The sequence below is a fragment of the Lacerta agilis genome, chromosome 3 (assembly GCF_009819535.1).
Source record: "Lacerta agilis isolate rLacAgi1 chromosome 3, rLacAgi1.pri, whole genome shotgun sequence".
NCBI lineage: Eukaryota > Metazoa > Chordata > Lepidosauria > Squamata > Lacertidae > Lacerta > Lacerta agilis.
The window spans coordinates 74,336,212-74,360,261 of record NC_046314.1 but is presented as its reverse complement, the minus strand read 5'-3'; the positions used below and the strand labels follow the sequence as shown (position 1 = coordinate 74,360,261).

Genomic DNA, 24,050 nt, shown 5'->3' with positions numbered 1-24,050 from the left:
ATTCCGGCGCCCGCCCGGTGCTCCGGGCTGCCCTGAGGCGGCGGTGGTGAGGGGCGCCCTCCGCCCCGGGGCGAGCGGGGAGAGGGTTCTGCAGCATGAGCATCAGCAGAGTTGCCCGGAGAACTGCAGCGGAGGCGGCGGCGCAGCTCCTGCTGGCGGCGGCCACCGTGGGCTGCCTCTGGTGCGCGGCAGAGGCCCAGGTGAGAAGGGCTGGCATCATGGCAGGGGTGCGAGAGGCGGCGACGGATGGGAGGGTGGGCTTGTCAGCTAACGCCTTCCGTGCCTCTACAGCAGGGGTTGCCAACGTGTTGCCCTCCAGATGTGGCCGGACTACAACTCCCACCGTCCCTCCTGACGGTTGGCCATGCTGGCTAGAGCCGACGGAGGGCACACATTCGGAGGGCACCATGTTGGCTACCCCTGATCGACCGCATCTGGGACGGCAGAGCTGAAGGGATGCTCTCTCTGGCCCCGAAACCTAGGGCCACTCGAGGGCTGCACCTCATCCCCACCTCTCAGGAAGATTGCCAGGGCAAGGGGGAGGTCAGCTTGGCCCAATCCTTAGGTTTTCCAGGGCTTGCTTTTTTCTTCCCTCCTTCCTGTTGTCTAATAGACTGTGACCCTGGAGGCAAGGTTTGTGCTCTTTTTACAGCGCTGAGAAAATTTCGGGTGCTTTATGAAGCGTTTATTAATATGTCCAACTCTCTGGACGGCCTTCCAGCAGGTGTGGGCCTGATCCTTCCTGTTCAGTGGCTCCTCTTTTTAGCTGTGAGAGTAGAGATGCAAGCAGCTTTAGTGAATCGGAGACAACAGCAGCATGTTTAATAAGGGTTTCCAAATCCTTCCTTTCCTCAGTAAGATATAGTTGAGGTCTTCCTTGGGGAGATGCGATTAGTTGTGTTTGCTCTGCCTTGGCTTGGCAGATGTTTGATGCTAATTTGTAATTGAGCCAAGAGTGTGTCAAATGGGATTATATTATATCAGGGGAAAGAACATGTGTATAGAGATATTTTTGTTAGCAGGAAGAAGCTATGTGGTCTTTATAGTGTATTTCAAGGTAAGTAAGATGGAAAATTTGCCTAGCATGAGAAGGAATGATTTGCATACCCGGCATCTTTTTATCCTTACTGTTAAGAGTTACATGCAAGCTCTAGGTTGATTTGTCATGGGAAACAATATTTCAGTTTGGTTTTCTTTGAAATTATACAAAAGGGTGAATGGTATCAATTGTGTAGAGTATACCTGCACTAGAAGATCAGAAGCAAACAACTGTTAAAAAATTGTGCATTTGGTCTACTCTTCAGATTTGGGTATGAAAGTAATACTTGCTTCTTGCTGATTATGATGTTTGCTGTTATTACAACTTTTGATGTTTCATAACCATGTTGTTGTTGTTTAGTCGTGTCCGACTCTTCGTGACCCCATGGACCAGAGCACGCCAGGCATAACCATACTCTGTAGTATTTCAGACCGCAACGTTTAACTTAAATGTTTTCAACCCATTTTCTCTCCACCCCCTCCCTGTAAAACATCATTCTATAGCTGAAGTGTCCTTTTGCTTTTCCTTGTAATAGTTAAGTGCCACTTAGTGTTTTGAAGATGTGCACTGCTCCTTTTTATCGGTTGCCCTTCTAGATGATCCTTAAATTGTACCTCAGATTGTCCACAAAATGAGCAGGTCTGGGAAAAAGAAATATTCCAGGAGCCAATTTTAAGTTATGTGCTGCCTGTTCACAAAGTGGCATGGATTTGAAGTTCTTGGGCAGCGACACGTACTCCTAACTTCTAGATGTCCAGTCATTCAGGTTCCTGATACGGATCCCAAAGGAAGTTGCACTGGAAATGGAAAACTTTTATTATAGAACATAGTCTCACTTTCCCCCCAAACATTATTCATGTGGTTAGTGGAGATGATGATAATTCTTTTTCAGTGTTCTCATGGGAGATACTATTTTCGTGTAACTTGCTCACGTCCTGGGATTTCCAAATAACTATTGTACTGAATATTTTGCATGCCTAAGTACAAGAGCAGGATAATTTTTCCACATGACTTTCTTTGTTATTTTGCTGTTTACCTGATATAACATTTGATTGAATTATTTTATTATACTTTGTATTATAATATTACTAATAAGGATCACCAGTGTTAGGTCACCAGTATTTTAAATGAGCTTGATTAATTTTTTAAAAAAATACAAGACTTAAAACTGGACTTCATTCCATGCATCTCTAATATAGTTCTTTGAGGGGGAAAAGTAAAGTGGATTTTTAATGTATAATTTAAAAAAGAAAGTTCTATTTTGAAATACTTATTCTCATCTTAAAAGCATTATAAAAAGCATGAATAATGGTTGACTTCCTTATAGAATCCTCTTTTATAGATTTAAGCTTTATAGGCTAGGACGGGGGTCTGCAACCCGCGGCTCCGGAGCCGCATGCGGCTCTTTTGCAACTTTGCCGCGGCTCCGGGCAGGGCCAGTGCGTTTAGCGCCGAAATGTAGGGGGTGCTGCGCCGCGCTGCTGGCCCGCCTGCGCCCACCCACTTCTCTACCTTGCCAGTGGCTGTGCTGCTCATGCATGCCTCGTTTCGTGCCAGCGCAGGCGCAGCAGCAGACCGCAGCAGCTTCCCTCCTTGGCGCCTGTCCCGGCGCTTGTGTTTGGCTGCTGCTGGTGGAGCTGCTGGCTGCTGCGACTCGACGAGGTAAGGAGGCAGCTGCGGGCTGGGCCAGGGGCAGCAGGCGAGGGGGAAGCCCTCTTTTAAAAAAATGGAAGGGCCCGGCTCCAGGACACGTGGCAGTCTGGGAAGGAAAAGGAAGCCCGGCTGTACAGCTAAGGGCGGCCCAACGGGATGAGATGGGAGCGGGAAAAAGCTCAGGGGACGACCGGTCCCGGGCTCTGTTTCGGGGGCACGCAGGAGACTACCCTTAAGCAGCGTGGCGAAAGGGGCCCGAGCATGGGCGTACCGACGGGGGGGGGCAGGAGGGGGCAGCGCCCCCCCAGAAGCCCCCTGCCCCCCAGAAGCGGGAGTCCCATGGACTGAAAGAAGGGTTTTATCCATTCTGAAGGAATGTTTTCCCGCGCCTGCAGGGGGAACGTGATCAGCCCCCTGCTTCAGCCCCTCTTAGCTGCCTTGCCCAGCCCCTCTGCTGGCCAATAGTGATTGGGGCAGTGTGCATGCTGTGTGCTTTTGCATAAGTTTACTAAACTTTTAGGGTTGCATTTGTGCTGTTCATGGGGCGGTTGGATTTCCCCTTCTAGATTTGCCCCTGCAGCGTCAGGCGTTCGGACGGTTCCTTTAATACAGTGCTTGTTGTTTGGCTGGGGGGGGGAGCGTTTCGTGATATTTTGCCATTTTGCCTTCATTTCCTGCTCTTCATTACCTGTCTAAATTGAGCTATGAGCTTCTGGGTGTTTATATTTTTGTGGGCCGCAATGGTTTTGCGGCTCCCAGTTTTTTCTCTCTCTTCAGAAACGGGTCCAAGTGGCTCTTTTTGTCTTAAAGGTTGCAGACCCCTGGGCTAGGAGTTAAATGAGACTTAATTGTAAGTGTATATGTGTTTGTAGTCTACAAGTCGCAATATATACTGTTCTGACCTTGAAAAATGCACTGCTGCTTTTTAGTATTGGCAGCTATAGAAATAAAATGAATAGTTCTAAAGCTTAGACTGAAATTATGAATATAAATGTATCCTTCAGATTTAATGAAAAGAATTCCCAAAGTGAATATAATTCAAGCACACTTCCCGTCTCAGGAGTCTTATATGATGGGAGGAAACTACTTTCAGTTTCACAATGCTTTGAAATTTTTCACTTTCATAATAAATAAATATTGCAGGGTTTTGGTTGCCCTCTAAGGAAATGCAGTGCATTCTTAAAATATAGTGTTGAATACTGACAATGATAACCTGTTTATATGGAATGAACGCAGAGGGAAGCAACTTCTGTGAGTGATCGTCTGTTCTGCTTTCCTTTAAAAAAAAAATTGGATCAACACCGGGTCGGGAAGCTCTGGCGATAGTGCAAATTGAGCGTGGAAGGCAGAAGCCAAATACAGAGAAGGGAAAGAGCAGTTTTACAGGCCTGCAGGTTTTAAAGAATGTAGAGGAGAGACACCTCCTGCCCCCCCCCAGACAACCCTGCCTAAAACCCTATGAGCTCCTAGCAAGCCGAAAGATAACTGTATCAAATTTCCCCAGTCGCTAATTACCTGACAAAAGCGGACTTACCTGGGCTCTGAAAACAGGCGACTGACTACAGAACCTTCCATCTTTTGCCCCACTGCCCCACTTCTAACATGGTCCTAACAAGAAAGAACTGTAAAGACCTGGGCATTACGCCAAGCCCGCCTTATAGTTTAAAGGAGCCGCGAAGGAGGCAAAGCAAAAATACCAAATACTTTACTCATAAAGAGGTGAAGAAGAGTGACCAGAGCGACATTATCCCCGATGAGGCCATCCCTAGTGTGATGGACTGGTCGATTCAACTCAAAGAACTATGAAAGAACCTGTTTATACAATGACCTGGTTTTCATATAACCTAAGCCAAACTATGGGTAATTGCAAATTTTCAGGTGTCCAGAGAAGCCTGGCTGCTTTTCTGCTCCAGTCCTGTTGCTGTGAGCTAAAATGTGAGACGTAAGCCATAGAACAAACATTGACTGCAGCTCATGGTTTGCCTAAACTAGAGCATGATGATAAACCATAAGCTTGGGTTCATACACAACACGACACAACATGCCAAACCATCACATGGCTCACAGCAGCAGCAGGACCAAAGCAGCAATTTTCTTATCTTGGAACTTGCATGTTTGCTCCCATAGTTTGACTTGGTATTATGTGCAAACTGGGCAAGTGAAAACGATTGCTGAATTCCAATGGCACACTGCAAACAAAACATAGGGATGTGTTTATTGTCTAATTTAGCATTCTGCCAAAGAGTGATAAAGGATTCCCTGCGCAGAATTTAATTAAAATCTAAGTTAATAAAAGCAAATTCTATCAATATTTTAGATAGATTAAGGAAGGATGGTAAATGTACTCTGCATACTATTAATAAGTCTGCTAGCTTTGTCCCATTCCATTCAAGAATAAGCTACTGAAGACTTACCCCACACACCACCCCATTACTACACAGGTGGCAATTCCACATAGAGAGTCACATAAAATGTGCGTAGATTGTGTATCACAAATGCAAATGCTTTTTTTTGCTATAAGTTAAAAAAGTGTTACATTGCCCATATGTGTGTGGGTTTCATGTAAATTCTTGCAACCAAATGCCTTTTGCGTTGCTCTTTATGATGATTTCTCTCTAATTGTCTTCTTGCTCAATCAAAAACTTTTTGCTATAAGTGATATTGCCATTTAGTCTTTTTGTTTTGTTTTTCTAGTTAACAGGAGTGCTTGATGACTGCTTATGCGACATAGAAAGCATTGATGACTTCAACAATGTTAAGATCTTCCCCCAAATACAGAAACTGCTAGAACGGGACTATTTCAGATACTACAAGGTAGAGTAAAAAACTGCATATTACTATGTAGTTTAGTGCAGACATTCTCAGACTCTCTGCTCCTTGGTCCATGTGAGTGTGCTGAAAACTACTGAGGCCCATCATTTACAAACTGGTGATGATATTTTCTGTTGATACCTAACCTCTTTTTGGAAAATAAATACTAAATTCTATGCCATAGTAGTTTTCTTGTGGAAAGGAGTTCCATCATTCAGACTTTTATCTGGGGGTTATTTGCCAATAAAAGACTCTAAATGGAGAAGGCTTTTTATTTTATATTCACCCTGGCATTTCTCTTTAATGTATGTTTACTCTTATCTGCTGTCACTTTTTCTCTTTTCCTTCTTAACCTAGCCCAAAAGTGTTAGTTTATTTCATCCCTGCTCTTTTACTTCTCCCTCCGTTAACAACTTTCTTCTTGTAACTCTTTCCGCTCTCTTACCACTTTGTTCTGTTTTTTAAAAATAATGTTTTACCTCTTTTTAAATTCCTATGGGACGCAAGACCTCTCATCTCTCTCTCTTTCTCTTTCTCTTTCCCTCCTTCTGCTCCCAGCTTCTGTCCCACAATCACCTTTACCCAGTATGCAGGGAGTTGGCATCCATCCAACCAAAAGGCTACAGTATGATCGGGGATGGGGTGGGCAAGGGAGGATGCACTGCATTGGCAGTGGAAAGAAGATTAAGTCCTACTGGTGGTCCTGGCTTATAGCTTGAGAAACACTGGCTTATTGAAATCGATTTTTCTTTCTCTGTTCTCCTATGAAGTAAAAGAAATACAGGGGTTATAGTAAAACTGTACTAAAAATGAAACCTACTTCAAAGCTTCAAATTAGTGTGAAAAGGAAATGCACTGTGGGTTGGCAGAGTAGTACTCTGAAACACTATATACCGTTGTTAGATTTCTTACCTGCACTTCACTATAAGGTCCCAGAATAGGTCACAACAATATAACAATACAAAATTGAAATTAGTTAAAACCTTTTACAATCACAAAACATAAACTCAATATGTTCTGGTAGTTTTTTTTGGGGGGGGGGAACCCTCATTTTGATGTAACTGCTGTCTTTAGAACCTGGAATTGGCTTCAGATAAGTTGGTTAGCCTTTTCTTTCTTAATGGAATTGGTTAAAAACAGTGCCCAAAGAATTAAATGAAAACCTTATCAGTTACAGGTACTTGAGCAAACAGTGATAACCAAATATAGCTAACGTCCTTCAGCATTGCTTGATCCAAGATGTACCATAGTGAAAATAAACTAATGTTAGATAAAAGCTGTCTTCTGTGAATGTGAAGCAGATATAGACTACACCTGTTGGTTTTGGAATTTGCTCTTGATAAGCTGTATAACTGAAGGTTATAACATTTAATGTGGCCATTTCTGTTTGATACAGTGCAGTATCAAAATAGTTGTAAGTTTATCATCCACCCTCTCCCCTCTAATCTCTTCCCCTACTTCCGGATACCATATTGTCTTACATTGAATGTAACCAAATGACTTTATAATCTGAACAACAACTACAAACAACAACAACAACAACAAACGATATTGCACATTATTTTGTAGTTCATGAAAATCTGTAATATTTTTTTTTAAAATTGTTACACATTGTAAAGTATTCTGTAGTCCAGCTACCAACTTCATTGGCAATTGTGCTAGAAACATTATTAACACATAGGATTTTCTGTTTTATTGTTCACTGCATCTTCATATATAATCTTTTGTTCCACCTGTCCTCTTCCCACTCACAGAATGACTTAAAGATAACCATTTTTATTTATTTTATTTTTGCAACCATGTTTTGATCCTAAGGTGTTTTAAAAAGGGCCTCCCTCTTGTGCAGGGCAAGTTCCCTGAATTCCCTGTCCATCTTTCACCATCCCTTGTAGGCCTCTTGAGTCCCATCTCATTTTATTACAAGGATGGTTGGTGGAATCCAGAAAGCCCTAGCACACAAGTAGGGGTCATGCCTCTCTGGATCCAACCCTGTGTTTTTAATAGAAGCTGTGTAGTCATTATGAACAATTGGCTTAGTTAGGATGTGCCTGTTAGAAAATGTAATGTTTCTCCCCAGTTGCCTGTTGCTAAAAACAATTACCTCTTTGACCCCATCCCACCCCCAAAAGTGTGCTATGTATTACTTTGATTGGACTAAAAAGATTTTAACTTCATTATCTTGCTTATGACATTTTTAGTATCCAGCAGCATTTGATAAAAATGTTGCATAAGCCAAATGAGTCATTTGCTGGTTTCCTGTGTGAATTCTACACATTTAAAAGTAGTTTAGATTTAATTGGGAAGGATTTGTCCTAATTAAAAATTTGAATCAATATTCTAAATTTTCTGAACTTGCATGTGGGATATGTGCACTGTAGCAGCTGTAGCTAACTTTTTGCAAAATATTAAAGGAAACTGAAAGTTTTCAGATTATCAAAGTGTGGAATAGAAATGAACTATTTTAAATGTAAGATGCCAACATACCAAGTTTGATTTAAGTAATGCTGCAATCTTTTAAAGAATAAGTGGTGCATATCAGCTGTGACTGCAGTTATATGTTAGATAAGTCTTTATGCTATGGTTGAAAGAGGATTAAGAATATTTGATCTTGGAAACTCTTCCTTTGCACTGATACCATTAATACTGTTGATGTAACTTGAAGTGGGGGCTTGCATTTTAAAGCTTAAGCTTCCTGGAAGACGTGTGATTCCTGTTTAATCTGGATGTGCTGGATCTGTTTGATTGCAAACAACACTTGTGAGGTTATTCTGTGGAAATCTTTGGCAGAATCTTTTTTTATATTAAATACATTACAATAAAATTGCACAAACAAATCTCTTGCACACCAATTAAAAAAACCACAAGCAATAATAAACATTTTCAACATAGGTTCATGCAACTATAGTCACTGCAAGACATCAACATTTGACAAGTAAATTTTCATTAGCCTGAAAATTTTAGAAGATTTAGCAGTGTTAAAAAGTATAATATTTGTTCTTAGCAATAGGTACATAAGAATTTTCAAAAGACAATGGATAGGATTGTTTTGTTCTTTCAGCCCATTTTATTTAACTGTTTGTAAGGCTTTATTGGCACATCACTGCATCTTCCCACTTCCCCCTTTGATGAATTGAGTAACTTGCAGAATTCAGGTTCAGCAACTTCTCTCATCAAGCATTTTTACAAAATAGGTCAAGTAACATCAATCACACATTGTACTGATCATTCATGTGAGGCCAGAGGAGAAGGCACAAAAAAGCACTGGACTGTATTTTGTGCTGTGGTATTGAGATGTTGTTAATGCAATAAAAACAAATCAAATTCAAATTATTCCCAGAAGAAAGCTTCAGAAATTGCTTGTGCGTGCACCCCCACCCCATGCTTGTAGCTGGCTCGTATTTTTAAAAGCCAGCCGAATAAATGAAAACTCCAGATATTTGTTTGCTCAGCCCTAATCTTTCACTTTTTATAAGAAGCTTATTCTATTGAAGGGAAGTTTCCCTGTTTAGTTCAAAATTGACTGACAGCATGTATACTTTTCTTGGTTTTAAGGTTAATCTGAAGAGACCATGTCCTTTTTGGGCTGATGATGGCCATTGTTCTATCAGAGATTGCCATGTAGAGCCTTGTCCTGAGGTATGTTTGCAAATAAAGGAGGAAACCAGAATAGCATTGCCTTTGTTGAATAGAATAATATAGGACTTTACTTACTGCCATTTTTGCAAGAGTTTGCATAACACTGATATGATTCTGTGTTGATAGGAGTGGAGGTTAATGTACTTTTAGTGTTGCAGGAAGTTTGACAGCTTTTATTGGCACTGCATTGACTGCTGTTGGAAAGCTACTTTGCTAGTGAAATTTTTAGTTTTGTGTAAAGATAGGCAACTGTAGTTCAGTTTAAATAGCAGATAAGATAACTTCATTACTCAAAGGGTACTATCTTTCAGTGCTATTAATGTCAGAAATATGATGGGCTTAAAGAGTGTATAGGTTTTTGGCCATCATTTTATGAAAGTTCTGCTTTAGATGCTAACCCATCCTAAGCATTTCATAGAGAAGGTCCACTGAACTTTTTTCAGTGGACTTGCTTACTAGTAAATGTGCATAGGGTACCCATAGCAAAAATGGTCAAATCATAAATGAAATTGAACTGTATCCCAGCTCAAACAATTTCTTGCTGGCGTGGCTCAGTGTTAGTTATTCAGTGTTGAGAATGAGTGGGTTGTGAATGAAAAGGTTGAATAATCATGTAACTTGTTTGCTTCTTCTAGAGTAAAGTACCAGTTGGAATTAAAGCTGGGAGCGCTAACAAAGTGAGTAAGCTCTTCTGAGATAATAAATCTGGACTTTTCTCCCCCACTGCACTAGGAAAACATCTGACTGGCATGTTGCATTTGTCTCAGATGCAAGAGATAGATATCCACTCCTGCTACTTTAGCAGCTAACATAGCATTGTTATGTTTACCCAGTGGTGAAGCATGATGGTGCATTCTATGTGCTGTTTGTATAGGAGGGTGTTTTCCCCCCTCCTATGAGAGAGTTGAAGCTGGCAGCAGTGCCAGGAAGTCCCACTGTGTTTTCTTGCCATGGATACAGTTGATGAGGCTCTCTGGGCTCCCCCCCCCACCTTGTTTTCCAAGGTGAGCAGAAGCTAAGTGGACAATACTGGTAGCATGTGCAGCTGGTCAGGAGGCTTTTATAATGTAGCTTCCTCCTAAACGATCACTTGTAAAATTGCCTCTAGGGGAAAACATTAAGCAAACACTGAAAATACTTCTCCTTAATGCATACTTAAATCTCAGATACCGGTAATCATATATAAATAAAAATTAGTGACAGTAGAATTTATGGCCTGCAGTACCATAAATGTGCATAAGAATAGAAGCTTCTGTCTCTGGTCCAGAGAATGGCAATACTTGGAAATATTAAGTGCATTTAACGCTTGTGAGGTGTTGCCTCACTTGAGTAAGTGACAGGCAAATGCCCTAAAGATTTAAAACAAAAAAAATATTCGTTGGTGATATTAAATATCATATACTCTGCCTTGCAGTATTCAAAGAAAGCAAATAATACCAAAGAACTTGAAGACTGTGAACAAGCTAACAAACTAGGAGCAATTAATAGTACATTAAGGTAAGCCCTTTTTTCAATGTTAACTGGAGTGGCAAGGCTTGATATATATAGCTCTTTTTGGACATTTCTCCATACATACTATTCTTGTAAGTTCTGTGGTAAAGAGAACATGCCAGTGTTAGATTTCACTTACACAAAACATATTTATTTGTAGCTGTTGGTCCAAACATACTTTTATCAGTTGAACTAAAAACACTAACGTGATGAATACAAATGGAGGAAGCAAGGTCTTCCAGATATTGACGCCTAGTTTTCAGAACTGTTTCTCTGCTGGTAGTACTGTATGTAGGCATTAATTTTGAAACTCACTTGCAAACTGTGCTAAACTTTTCCTCTGCTTTCCTTCAACCAAGTTCTGTGTGCTAGTGTTGGATAAGGAGTAAGGATTAAAAAGTGATACAGCAGCATAGTGAGGACAATAAACAAGTTTGTTAGCATGATGGTCTCAAGGATAGCTATCTAAACATACTAGTGCAATGTATCTGGGCTGAATATATAATTCTAGTGTTAATTATAAACTAGTGCTGTATGAAAGCTTGGCAGTTGATTACTTGCCGCGTTACTTTATGAGAAATTAGTTGCACTTTATGCTCTTAAGACAGTTTCATATAGTCAATGTTGGTTTCATAAGATTACTTTTATCTTTTTAAAAAACCTATTCGCTTTTATGAGCTTCCTTGAAGGTCCTTTTCGGACTGTCTCGGTAGCAATCTCTGTTTTTAAAAGTGATGGGAAAACATAAAAATGAGACTATATTATGTCCATTTACCCCTAGTCTATTTTTTCTCCTTTTCACAGCAACCAAAGTAAAGAGGCTTTCATTGACTGGGCTAGATATGATGATTCACAGGACCATTTTTGTGAACTGGATGGTAAATTTGTTCATTCTTTTGAACTATATTTTATAAGGCAATGTGTAGCTAAGTAAATTAAAAATCATCTTCATGTACTTCACAAAAGAGAAAGCGTGCCAAAATATTTATACTTTGCTCTTAGAAAACAGGCTCAATTCTGATCTTCCAAACAGAAAGGAACCATGGGTTCAAGCAATCCCCATCTTAGTTTTAGCACTAAACATAGTTTGCTGCGAAGAGTAAACCTATTAAAGGTCAACACCTCCAATTGTGGATCCTGATATAGCCAAGACAGTACCACCTGTGAACAAGAGGAAGGATATCAGTAGGATCAAAAGAACCCAACTCTTTTCAGACACAGAAATATTTCCGAGAGAAGAAAAAACAAAAAATAGTCCATTGAGTACTGAACAGATTTGGTGGCAATGAAATGCTGACTTAAGGGTGGTGGAAATGATGACACAGAAATCCAGATGTGAGGGACAAACATATGGAGTATCCTTGAAGATGGCTGGCTGGGCTGGAATCCTGAATAGGCATCCTCTACATTGCCACAGTGGTTGCAGGTCCCACTTGTACAGTCCAAATCTTCAAATACTGTTAATAATTTTAAACCAGAATAGGCTTAATTTAAATTATAAACCTTTAAGCCAGGATAAGAATCCCTCTTCAAGCCATGACTTTTGATTGTGATTTGGAACGCAAACGCTGATCAATATTTGTCAATTTGGACATAATTGAAAGTCACTGTGAACATTAAATGGGAAACGGAGACTGGGGCACTTATTCAATAAAATTTTCTAAAAGTGAAAGAGAGGTGAATCTCTTCTTGTTCATAATCCACCAACCTATGATTTGCAAGATCATCTGACCTGTACCCTAGTATTGTGCTTGGAAAGTGTTGGCTCTGCTAGTGTTCAAAGGCCTCAAGTTGCAAAAACAAAGCAAAAGCCTTAACAAAATGTTGCATTCAAAGTCAGAGAGGAGAGAGGATGAAGGACACTCAACATTAAAAGTGCTGAAAACAGTTCCTACAATAAATATTCATTCTAGAACCAGTTATAAGTCCATGTATGCAGCTGACATGTCTTCTATATCTGATTTCCCCCTTTTTATGTGGTTATAATATTAGATATACAAGGTAAATTAAGAAAGTTAAAAAATGTGTTAGTTTAGCCCCAAATTGGAAATTAGGCTTCTTAAATAAAATACTCCCATGTGTAATTGTGAATGTTTGTAGTGTAAGTAATGAGTAACTTGCAGTGGCAGAGCTTCATTCTTCGGCACCAGGGGCGTGGTGTGCGTTCTGGGGGCGGAGTGTGCCGCCTGCGGGGCGTGGCGCTCAGCGTGGGCGGGGGGAGGCAGCTGCGACGGAACCCCACCGGGATCACACCAATGGGGGCGGTGTGATCCCATCGCCCCCCCCTTCCTCTGCCCCTGGTAACTTGGTACTACTATCCTATCTAGTTTCCCAGCATTTTGCAAATAATGAAGAGGGAAGTAGCAGTAGGCTACCTGCTGAAGCATTTTACTTTGTCTAAATAAGTCTGTTCTAAGTGTAAATTATAAAGGGCAAGATGTAAATAAGGTGGGGCAATTTCTCATCTGTACATGCATCTGTACATGACTTTTTACATTAGCCAAACTGTTTTGTCTTCCTGTGTGTGTGTGTGTGTGTGTATAAATGCACACACAATTATACAATTAATGCATAATTAACATCTCTGTTTTTTCTTTAGATGAGAGATCCCCTGATGCTCAGTATGTGGATTTGCTTCTGAATCCCGAACGTTACACTGGATACAAAGGGCCCTCTGCATGGAGAGTATGGAACAGTATCTATGAAGAAAATTGCTTCAAGTAACTGGGAAGGGCGGGCATAATTTATTTTGAAACATTTGACAATCTTTGAATTGCAAAAACATATTTCTAATCTCTTTTCCTTTAGGCCACGATCAGTGTATCGTCCACTAAACCCTCTGGCACCCAGCAAGGGTGGGTCACTAAATACTTTGTAATTATAAGAATGGTTTTGAAGGTTCAATACAGCCATGCCATTTAGGAAACCAGCAAGGATTTAATGAATGGAGATGGCCCACTTAATTAGACTTGCTAATGTTCCTTTTTTTCTTTTTCTAAGCTTTAGTGTTTGTTTATATATTCATAAGATACATATCTTGCATTTTGATAAGTGCCCTCAAGGTGGCTTGCAAAACAAATCATCATCATCATCATTAATGCTACTTTCACTAGTTAAATGTATTAGTTGTCTATAGCCACTGCCTCTAGGCTACATACAATAAAATGTTAATGGGCCAATACTCAATACAACTATTACTCCACTATTACTAATATAGCTATTACTCTCCTGACTGGATTGAGCTGCCTGTTCATTGGCTCTCATCCAGTCCACTAATGCTTCTAGACACTGATTAAGCACACCCACTGCCCCTCCTGCTTGAGTGGACAAGGGAAAATAGAGTTGTGTGTCATCTGCATATTTGTAATGCCCTCCAAAATGTTGAAATATACCAAATTAATACACCAGCAAAAAATACAAAAGGTAAAATAACATGTAAGCAACAAGAGAAAAACAGTGACTAAAGACTCAATGCCATTCAGAGCCTTTGACAACAGGACAGACTTACCTGCTGTCTAAAAGATAGCAGTGAAAACAACAGGCCAGATGTCTGTGCCGAGAGTTCCCTGGTTTGGATGACACAATCTCTCTGGCAGCCTAATATATGCAGGTGAGGGGGAGCACAGAAGGACTAAAGAAGTAAATTCAGCACTTTGAATTGGGCCCTGAAACATTGCAGCAATATAGTTATAGAATTCTATACCAGTTAACAATCTGACCACTTCATTCTGCATCACATGAAGTTACCAGGACTGACATACAACTCATAAAAGTAAATTAGCCTTGATGATACCACAGCATTGATAATTACGGCTATCTCTCCAAGACAAGATGTTGCTGGCACCCTAACTATATTTTGCAAAAGGCACCATGAGCTATGTATGCCACTTGTGCATCAGCAGTGCTAGTTCCAAAAAATAATTTGTTTTGGTTGTAATTACATTTCCCCTTAAATAACTGATCAAATGCAACTTACGTTTTATTTGAAACTATTTGCTAGGAATAAGAAAGCAAAGCTACAATTTGGGGGGGGGAAGGTGTATGAAACAGAGATCCCTGTACAACTCAGAAATGCAGAATTGCTTTTCAAAATATCAGTAAAATGAGCAAATGCTGCAACATCATTTGAGTTTGTAGATTCTCTATATCAGTGTTTTTCAACCACTGTTCCGTGGCACACTAGTGTGCCGCGAGATGTTGCCTGGTGTGCCGTGGGGAAAATTCAAAAATTCAAGAGAATTACTTTATATATAGTCAATATAGGCACAGAGTTAAAATTTTTAACATTTTCTAATGGTGGTGTGCCTCGTGATTTTTTTCATGAAACAAGTGTGCCTTTGCCCAAAAAAGGTTGAAAAAATGTTTATCCGTGTTGTACAGTATAAGACCATTATTTTAGTACATAGATATTTGTGCCTGAATTAAATAACTGATGGGGTTAATCACAAATCAAAAAGTTTATATATTTTAAAAATAACAGATGTGTGGTTGATTTTCGGTAGAGACATAAGAGGGGAATAAATTGTTCTCATCTTCTGCAACTTTCTTTTTTTTCAGGAGAGGATGATGGTGAGTCTTCATAATATTCTTTACAAGTTCACTTTTACCCTTAATGCTTAGGTCAACTAAATATAATACATATAATACAGTATAATCAACTAAATACAGTATAATCAACTAAATATAATACAGTATGCTAGATATACTGTACATCTATAAAATACTGTACCTCAATACGTAATACTGTTGCTGAATTACAACAGAGGGTGAGGGAGCAAGAAGGGGACGGGGAAGGAGAAAGAGAATAAAAACATACAGAACAAGACTTAGTTAGGATCTGGAACACAAATACTTGTCCATCCTTTTTGTGGGGGGGGGGGACTTGCAAAAATGATGCAACTCTGATGTATGATGTTGAAACTTCCCGCTTAAAATAGAAAAATAAATGCTTCACAATTTAAATTGTGTGAAGGTGACAGATCAAATCTTTAACAGATTCAGGTTTTCCTTAAATCATATGCCCTGTGTTTTGGTTTCTGTCTAGTGTATTTTAAAAATCTGTAATTTTGTTGAAGCTACTAATGTGAATTTATTTCTGTGCTTGCAGGAGAATCTTTCTATACATGGCTAGAAGGTGAGCAATGTACCTTGTTCATTAGCATTTCTATACTTCCAAAATAGAGGATAGCTATGTTAGTCCAGCTATGCAGCTAGAGAGTCCTGTAGTACCTTTGGAGACTAATGAACTTCCTGTGAATTGAACTTTCATAGGCTAGAGATAAAAATGCTGTAGCCCATGAAAGTTCATGCTACAGTTAGCTTGTTAATCTGTAAGGTTCCACATTACCTTCCGATTTTTACCTCCAAATAGATTGTAATTCATCTATTCAGCTAACACTGCAGGGTAAAATAAAAATAAAAAATTCTTTCCAGTAGCACCTTACAGACCAACTTAAGTTTGTTCTTGGTATGAGCTTTTGTGTGCATGCACACTTCTTCAGATACCTGCAGGGTCACTTTAACTGGAGGTAGGAACTGTGCTCTTACACCTTTTGGAAACTGTAAGAGCTCAGATTGAATAGGTCTCATTAAAATAAAAGTATTCTGAACATATAATTTCCCCAAGCTTACCTCTCATCCCATAATATGCTCAAATATGCTATCCATTAGTGCCTTTCACCAATTTCTCCTTTCCCACACCCTCCATGCCACTTCTGTTTGTGCACATTCAGATCCAACCTAGTTCAGACACAGTGAGAAATTGTGGGTTTCTACTACACAAATGAATCACAATGAGCCTCAAGTTTGGCTTCTCCCCTCTTCCTCTGGTACACAGTGAAAAGGAGAGAACCACTTCCTATTTTAAACAAATCACACTTTGATGTCCAAACTTGTAGGCCTGGTTATTGAGGAATAGTTGAGTTTGGAAATCACGCCTTTATTATGGTCATAGGCAACTGTGGTTTGTTTACAATCCAACCCGAAAGCTTCAGATTTCCTTATGAGCTTGAAGAGTGGGGGAAGTTAGCCTAAGGCTCACTGTAGCCCATTACTTAGCAGAAATGCAGGCCTGTGAGTCACGCTTTCATTAGTTTGCTTTTTAACAATGCTTATTCTACCTAGGTCTCTGTCTTGAGAAACGTGTATTCTATAAGCTCATTTCTGGACTTCATGCTAGTATCAACATACATCTTTGTGCAAATTATCTACTTGAAGGTATTTTATATTTTTAATACTGTGATCATCTCTGTTATTGTGGGAAGTTAATTATCTCTTTGCAAGCATAATTCAGTTTGCCTAAAATTGTTTTTCTCCGATTAGAAACTTGGGGGAGGCCTCGTTGGGGATCCAATGTCAAAGAATTTATCCATCGCTTTGACTCCAGTGAAACAAAAAGTGAAGGTCCAAGAAGGCTAAAAAATTTATATTTCTTATATTTGGTGGAACTACGTGCACTGTCAAAAGTCGCAGCGTACTTCGAGCGTTCAATTGTAGATCTTTACACTGGAAATTCCCAAGAGGATACAGAGACAAAGTCCCTCTTGTTAGAAATCTTCAGAGACACAAAGTAAGTGTGCCTTCCCATCCCCAAATTTAATGTGCAACTAGATACAGCTGCTTGAACAATATTGGATTAAAAGAAACTACAAGAAATTGCATTAAAGGGATATCTGGAGTCTAAAATATAACAGGAACATTTCTTAACCTTTCCGAAAAGAAAAGCAAGCACTGGAAAATGGAAAAAAAACTTCCTCCACCTTGCTTTTGTCAGTTATTTTGGACAAGATGAATTTTTCTGTTTCCCTTTTGTGTACAAAATGGGGGGGGGGAGAGCATGTAGCCTTTTGAATTTGGCCTATTTCCTTTCCCACTTCTTCCCTCAGTCTCTTAGCCAATAATTTTGGACTCGTGAGATCTAAGCAGACGGACTTCCTTGCAGAATGGCTGGAACATTAGTCACCTATTATGTATAAAGTTATTTAATTTTCTGAAACATTAACCAATAACAAAAATAAAGGGTCTCATGTTTGTCAATTATTCCAGTGCCTTTGTATCCATTGACCCAACACTGGAAGACGTGAGCAAGTTTACTGCATAGTGAACAATTGAATAGAATCCTGCCCATACCCATCTTTTATAGCTCTACAAGTAAAAGCTTGAAAATTCAGGAAGGAAACCAGGACTATGGCAGGAATTGGGGCAGAGAGGTCTTTGCCAAGGCTGCCTTTGGATGTATCCTTGTCTCCCCCTGCTGTTTCTGTTTGTGTTTTTTCTTTAATACTCTTGTCAGTTGGCACTCCCTGATTCCCTTGCTGCAAGTTTTCTGCTCTCTCAAAGCACCTCCTTTCCCAGACCACACTCTTCACCAGTCTTGTTCCATGCCCTCAAGTGCTTTTGCTTGGCTGGAATGTGTTTTTGAACTGTGCTGAAATGTATTTTGCCTGGATAGAGGGAGATTTGTATGTAGAAAGGCCTGACTTTAGTCTGTGTAAGAGTCATATGCATTTCCATGACCCCTGGGAGGTTCTCCATGAGGGAATGTGCCTTTCAGGCTCCTCACCCCTGCTGTGGAGGGTGTGTAAAGGAAGATCTGACTCAGTGTCAAATCACATGGAGAGTGCCTTAACACTGTCTTCTGACTAAGTCAAGGGTTCTGCCATCCTGTGCTGTGACTTATGATTTGCCACTGAGATATTATTGAGAAATAGTACAACGTAGATCCCTTTCACTTCATTCTAAGCAGTAGATTTGAGAGTTTTTGGATTATTTTTGATCATTGACATATTTCATTTACTTAGATCGTTCCCTATGCACTTTGATGAAAAATCCATGTTTGCTGGAGACAAAAAAGGGGCAAAATCTTTAAAGGTAAATACAATAATGCCAGTGAAACCTTTACAGAAGCTATGCAAACAAGGCAAAAAGTCTTACTTAAAAACTAGGTGTTAAATCTTTTTTGGGGGGCGGGGGAGTCTATAGGTGTTTTGGGGACAGGATGAAACTGGTTTGGTTAGAATATGATTCAGAATAGAGAACTGCTTAGTCTTGACTGTGGCTTCAGCATAAGGACTTCTCCAATTTCATTTGAGTAAGACTCCTCACCAAACCATAACCTGCTTCTAAATTCTCACACATTTATACTGCACTGACCATAAAACTCTGGTACATTGTTGCTAATGGACTGCATCATTGAACGTGCCCTGTTGGTTTTTTGTTTTAGACTAGTCATGGTATTCACTTGCCTAATTTTAGCATCATCACATTACATTTGGAGGTCACATACAATGGTTCTTTCATTTACCTTAATATGTTGCTGTTTTGCAAAACAGTATTAAACACTTTATTATTAAAGCAAATCCGAATATTTCCTATAATAACTGGTATGGTTATAGTTACAGGTAGGTAGCAGTGTTGGTCTGCCATAGTCAAAACAAAATAATAATAATAATAATAATAATAATAATAATAATAATAATAATAATAGTAATAATAATATCTTTCCAGTAGCACCTTAGAGACCAACTAAGTTTGTTCTTGGTATGAGCTTTCGTGTGCATGCACGATACCTGAAGTGTGCATGCACACGAAAGCTCATATCAAGAACAAACTTAGTTGGTCTCTAAGGTGCTACTGGAAGGAATTGTTTTATTTTTTTATGTTGTTTTGGTATGGTTATGTAATGCTGCCCTATTCCAGCCATGATTACAGGGTTTGGAGTTCCCAGCTGGCTTTATAGCCTAACCTTTCATGTGCGAATTCCCCTTTTCCTTTTCAGAGCTGACAGTGGTTAGTGTAGAAAGTACAGTAAGCAGTTTGCAGGCCTTGGTTAGAAGGGGGTTTGTAAACTGCAGTTTGAGCTAGTGAGAGCGCCGGTGCAGATTTAACACCACCTGGTGGTTAGTACTGAAAAGAGAAGATGAATTCATACACATGGATGGGGGTTGAGGGGCGAATCCACACTTTTTATTGTATCTTTAAAAATTATGTTTTGTTTTTATTGGTAGGAAGAATTCAGGTTACATTTCAAGAACATATCCCGCATAATGGACTGTGTTGGATGTGATAAGTGCAGGTTATGGGGCAAATTGCAGGTATGTGATTTTTTTTCTGAGTTAACATGCTCTGAGGCTGTGAAATGGTCTCTCATGCAAAACCTTCTACAGTAGCACATTCTTCTAATGCCAGGAGTTTGGGGATCTTGCCTTGCAACAGGCCCAGAACCCTGGGGTTGGGACTCTGCCTTTTGTGGCTGGTTCATATCAGCACAGCAGTGCCTGTCACTACAAAGCCCATATTTATTAGCCTTAGTATGCACCCACATAATTTCAGTCTTGTTTCTACAAAGACTTGTGCCTTGAATTCCAGCTGCATAAACATGTTCTTTGTTGTTGCTTTGAGTATAGTACATAGTCTTACAATGATAGGAATATTTTTAGTAATTATAAAATATAAATCATACCTTGTCGAGACTTGTATTCTTCGTATTGCAGTTATATATTCATTGAATAATAAAAAGCTGGAAAATTGGGTTTTATTATTTTATTGAAAATGAGTTTATTAATATGAACTGAAAATAAAATAGTGAAGGACTGGGAGACTGCATGTATTACTTTGTGTGAGGTTGGTGGCAGAAAGGCTTTAATTGCTGCATGATAATCATCTGTCCAAGCTGTATAAAACCTTTCTGTTATCAGTTGGGGGTTTGGGACTAGGGGGTTCTGTAGTCTTGCTGTTTTACTGTGTTCTTTTAGACTCAAGGTTTAGGAACTGCTTTGAAGATCTTATTCTCGGAAAAGGAAATAAAAAACCTTCCTGAGAACAGCCCATCAAAAGGTTTTCAACTTACACGACAAGAAATAGTTGCTCTTCTAAATGCATTTGGAAGGCAAGTTATATTTTTACACTTAATTCTTTTATAGCTATGTAGTTATTGGCTATGTATTTTAATTCTTCTGCACCATTTCCCCCCCCCCCATATCAATCTGCTATTGGGATCCAACAGAAACACTTAAAATCCTAGCTTAAAATAAAGCTGTAACTTGATTTCAGAATAACTCCAGTTTGACATTAAATATTGGGCTTATAACAGAAGAGAAAACATTAACAAATGAAACATCTCGGTGAAATATTAGGCTCATAGTAAATGATGGAAGGAGTCTAATGTATTCCAATAGCTGAATGTGCCCGGGGCGGGGGGGTGTTCTCTTTACCAAAGGACATTACAAATGAGATATCAGTGTTGCAAGTTTACATTGTGAAAGTGTCAACATAAAGATAATTTGGAGCAGAATTAACCCCCTAAAGTCAAATTACTCCTGGGGTCCAGTGGACCTCTTCAGTGCTTTGTAACTATGTTTTTTTTCTACACAAAGGAATGTAAGGGTGGAGTTATAAAAAAACACCAGTGCTCTAAGTGCTACAACCTAAAAAAACAAGCAAAAAATATGTGATACAGGCCAGATACTAATGATGTTGCGCAACATTTAAGCAAGCAGAATTCTTCCTTCCCTTCCTAAACCAGCTAAAGCATATTTGGGGGACAACAGGAACCACTGTTGCACAAGCAGAAGTCCACTCTGATTGCAGAGGAGTATATTTGAATATTGCCCTCATCTTTTCTTCCCTATTTAGAGCAGTTGCTGGGACCCCAATTATAGTGGGGTCATAATTTCACTTTCCCATTCATTTTAATAGTAGTAAATTTGACTCCTGATAGCTTCATTAAGTTACATGAAGCATCACATGTTGATGGTTAACCCGATGATTGCTGAAGTGTACATGGAATAGGAAATGTTTCAGGTTTTCTTTTAAAAAAATTACAAATATTTCAAACAGCTGCTAGGGTTGAATCCACACCAACCACACTGTTACAAAGGTCTCTCCTAATACGTTTTCAAAAGGAACATTTGTATTTTGATCAAGATACTAAATATATTAGCCACGTACATGAGACCTGCAGTTTCCGCACTGAGAATAATAGAAGTTAGTTTTCTGGATTTCATCTTCAGTTGCACAGGACACTAATCCTGTTTTATATCAAAGTATTGATTCACACAAACATTTCAGGTGAAAAAGTAATACAATGGTACCTCAGGTTACATACTCCGCTAACCCAGAAATAATGCTTCAGGTTAAGAACTTTGCTTCAGGATAAGAACAGAAATCATGCTCTGGCGGCGTAGCCATTAGCTAAAGTGGTGCTTCAGGTTAAGAACAGTTTCAGGTTAAGAACAGACCTCCGGAACGAATTAGGTACGTAACCAGAGGTACCACTGTACAGTCATACCTCGGGTTGCGCTCGTTGCGGGTTGCACGTTTTCGGGTTACAGACGTGCCGAACCCGGAATTAGCGGAATGGGTTACTTCTGGGTTTCGGCACTCGTGCATGTGCAAAAGCACTAAATTGCACTTTGCGCATGCACAGAAGCGCTGAATCGCAACGCGCACGTGCGCAGACGTGGCACACCCTGAGCATCCACTGTAATGAAGTTACTTTTTTCTTCAGCTTTTTTTGGCAAAATGAACCTTTTTGAAAAAACACTGTGAGGTAATATTGCCAGTCACTGTGTCGTGAAAAAGGTACTGGACTGTGAGGAATGAATTAATTTCCAGTGCCCTCAAGGCAGAGACTCTCAAAATAGGGAGTTTAGTGTTTCTAACTTGAGATTGATTACAATGTGCAATCTTTTTAATCTCAATCTTTTTTTCTGCTGCATCACAGGCTTTCCACAAGTATACGAGAACTGCAGAATTTCAAAGCTTTATTACAACAGAGAAGTTAACGAAGGCTTTTCTACTTAGTGGTGGAAGCAACCATTCATTTGACATTGGGAAAAACAAAATCTTTATACAAACTGTTCTAAGGGGGGATATAATACCAACTTGAATATTTAAGGTAGGAAAGGTTAGTCATTGGACAAAATATTTAAGTATGAAGTACCTAACTTTAAACATGTAAATTATGTTCATCCTTCCACTGTTCAGTGTGTTTATCTTTGTACATCTCTTGAACCATCATTTGTTATGAACTTTTATTATTTCGTCTATTCAGAGACTCTTGATTTAGATAAAACTGCACTTATTAAGTCAGGTGATATGGAAAACCTTGCAGTGTTGCTCAGAAATAGCTGGTGGTCATATTTTTAACGTTTATATGTATGTATCTGAAGGACCAGGTGCTGTTAAAAGATTTTCTGTGTTTTAATGTCAGTTAACAGTAGCTGAAATGGCCAGTAAATTTTTACTAAAATAAGTCCCTTGGCACCCAGGGGAGACCAGCATTCTTCAATCACATTTTGTTTTATTTTTGTACTTGCTTCCTTTCTCCCTCCTTATTTTTCTGTTTCTCCATATCACCGTTGCCTTCTCTGTGAGGAGACAATACTGGGTTAACTGTACTCCAGAGTCCCTCTATTCCTGTTATGCGTGTCCACTGAAGGGGCCTTTAGAGTGAAGTGCTGCTAGCTTGAAATGCTTTGCTCAAGCCTGCCGTTGGCTCTTTACCATGTAGCCAAACCTTCTCTCTCAATTTCTAGAGAGCTAAGAAAATTTTAATTATACCACTTGCAATCTTTCAAGATTGACACCCATTGTCCCTGCTCTGGTAAGCCCTGTAATATTTTTGTGAGACTAAAAGCAAAAAATTCCTAAACAAACACTTTAAAAATAGTGTCAGTTCTCGGAATTCAGTACTGCATATCCTGCCTATGCAATCTCCCATTTGTACCTTACAAAAAGATACACAATGTCTGTACTAAAACGGGTATGCTCTGCAGAAATTTGATTCTCGATCATTACTTACAACAGGGACTTTCATTTAGTCACTGCAGAACAATAGCAGAAAACAAGAAATTTTTAAAATTTTAAATACGAAGGAAGTTCTGTAACGTGCGATGGAGCAGCTGACTTAGAAGCTGTCTGTAATGTAATATTTGTATTTAGTGCGGGATGTTTGAGTACAGCACGAATGTCAATGTTGGTACAGTATATAGATTTGTACATAAGTTTTGCTTTGATAAGTAAAACAATATGAATTAAAATGAATTAAAAGTGCTCTTAAACACTTCTAATCTAAGTAATCTTTACTGTGGTTTGCATTTATACAGTTATGTTGCTAGCTTTGTGTTATACCACTCCATAACTTTGCAGTTGAAAATGTGGGAAGGAACATGAGAGTGGGTGGTTATGGCACTATTTTTACTCAAAACATTTATATTTTGCTTATAATGAAAGTGCTTTCACAGGAGGCTTTTAATATATAATTGCTGTGCCTCATTCATGCATTTTATAGAGGCCCAGACAATGTCACAAGCCAGTGGTAATCCTCCCGTATTTTCCCATTGCTTTATCCATCTTTTTCTTCTTATAGTGGAAAATCCCTATACCCACAGGTCTCAGGACTTTTCACAGAATAAAATCA

The 24,050-nt window shown here is 39.4% G+C and overlaps 1 protein-coding gene across 1 annotated transcript; it reads left to right on the top strand.

Moving 5' to 3' along the window:
- On the top strand, positions 1-23,700 carry ERO1B (endoplasmic reticulum oxidoreductase 1 beta). Its single transcript, XM_033144329.1, has 16 exons — positions 1-200; positions 5,387-5,506; positions 9,056-9,139; positions 9,775-9,816; positions 10,554-10,636; positions 11,435-11,508; positions 13,230-13,350; positions 13,439-13,485; positions 15,188-15,199; positions 15,738-15,764; positions 16,754-16,846; positions 16,952-17,198; positions 18,430-18,499; positions 19,636-19,722; positions 20,383-20,516; positions 22,353-23,700. Exons 1-16 carry the CDS (start codon positions 96-98, stop codon positions 22,411-22,413), a joined length of 1,407 nt encoding a protein of 468 aa, XP_033000220.1. The 5' UTR covers positions 1-95; the 3' UTR covers positions 22,414-23,700.
- The last annotated feature ends 350 nt before the right edge of the window (positions 23,701-24,050 follow it).

Excerpts from the sequence above, each read along its gene's own strand:
- ERO1B (XM_033144329.1), top strand. The coding sequence starts at position 96 with ATGAGCATCAGCAGAGTTGCCCGGAGAACTGCAGCGGAGGCGGCGGCG. Across the intron at positions 9,140-9,774 it reads ATGTAGAGCCTTGTCCTGAG|AGTAAAGTACCAGTTGGAAT; the intron begins GTATGTTTGCAA and ends TGCTTCTTCTAG. Across the intron at positions 13,351-13,438 it reads TATGAAGAAAATTGCTTCAA|GCCACGATCAGTGTATCGTC; the intron begins GTAACTGGGAAG and ends CTTTTCCTTTAG.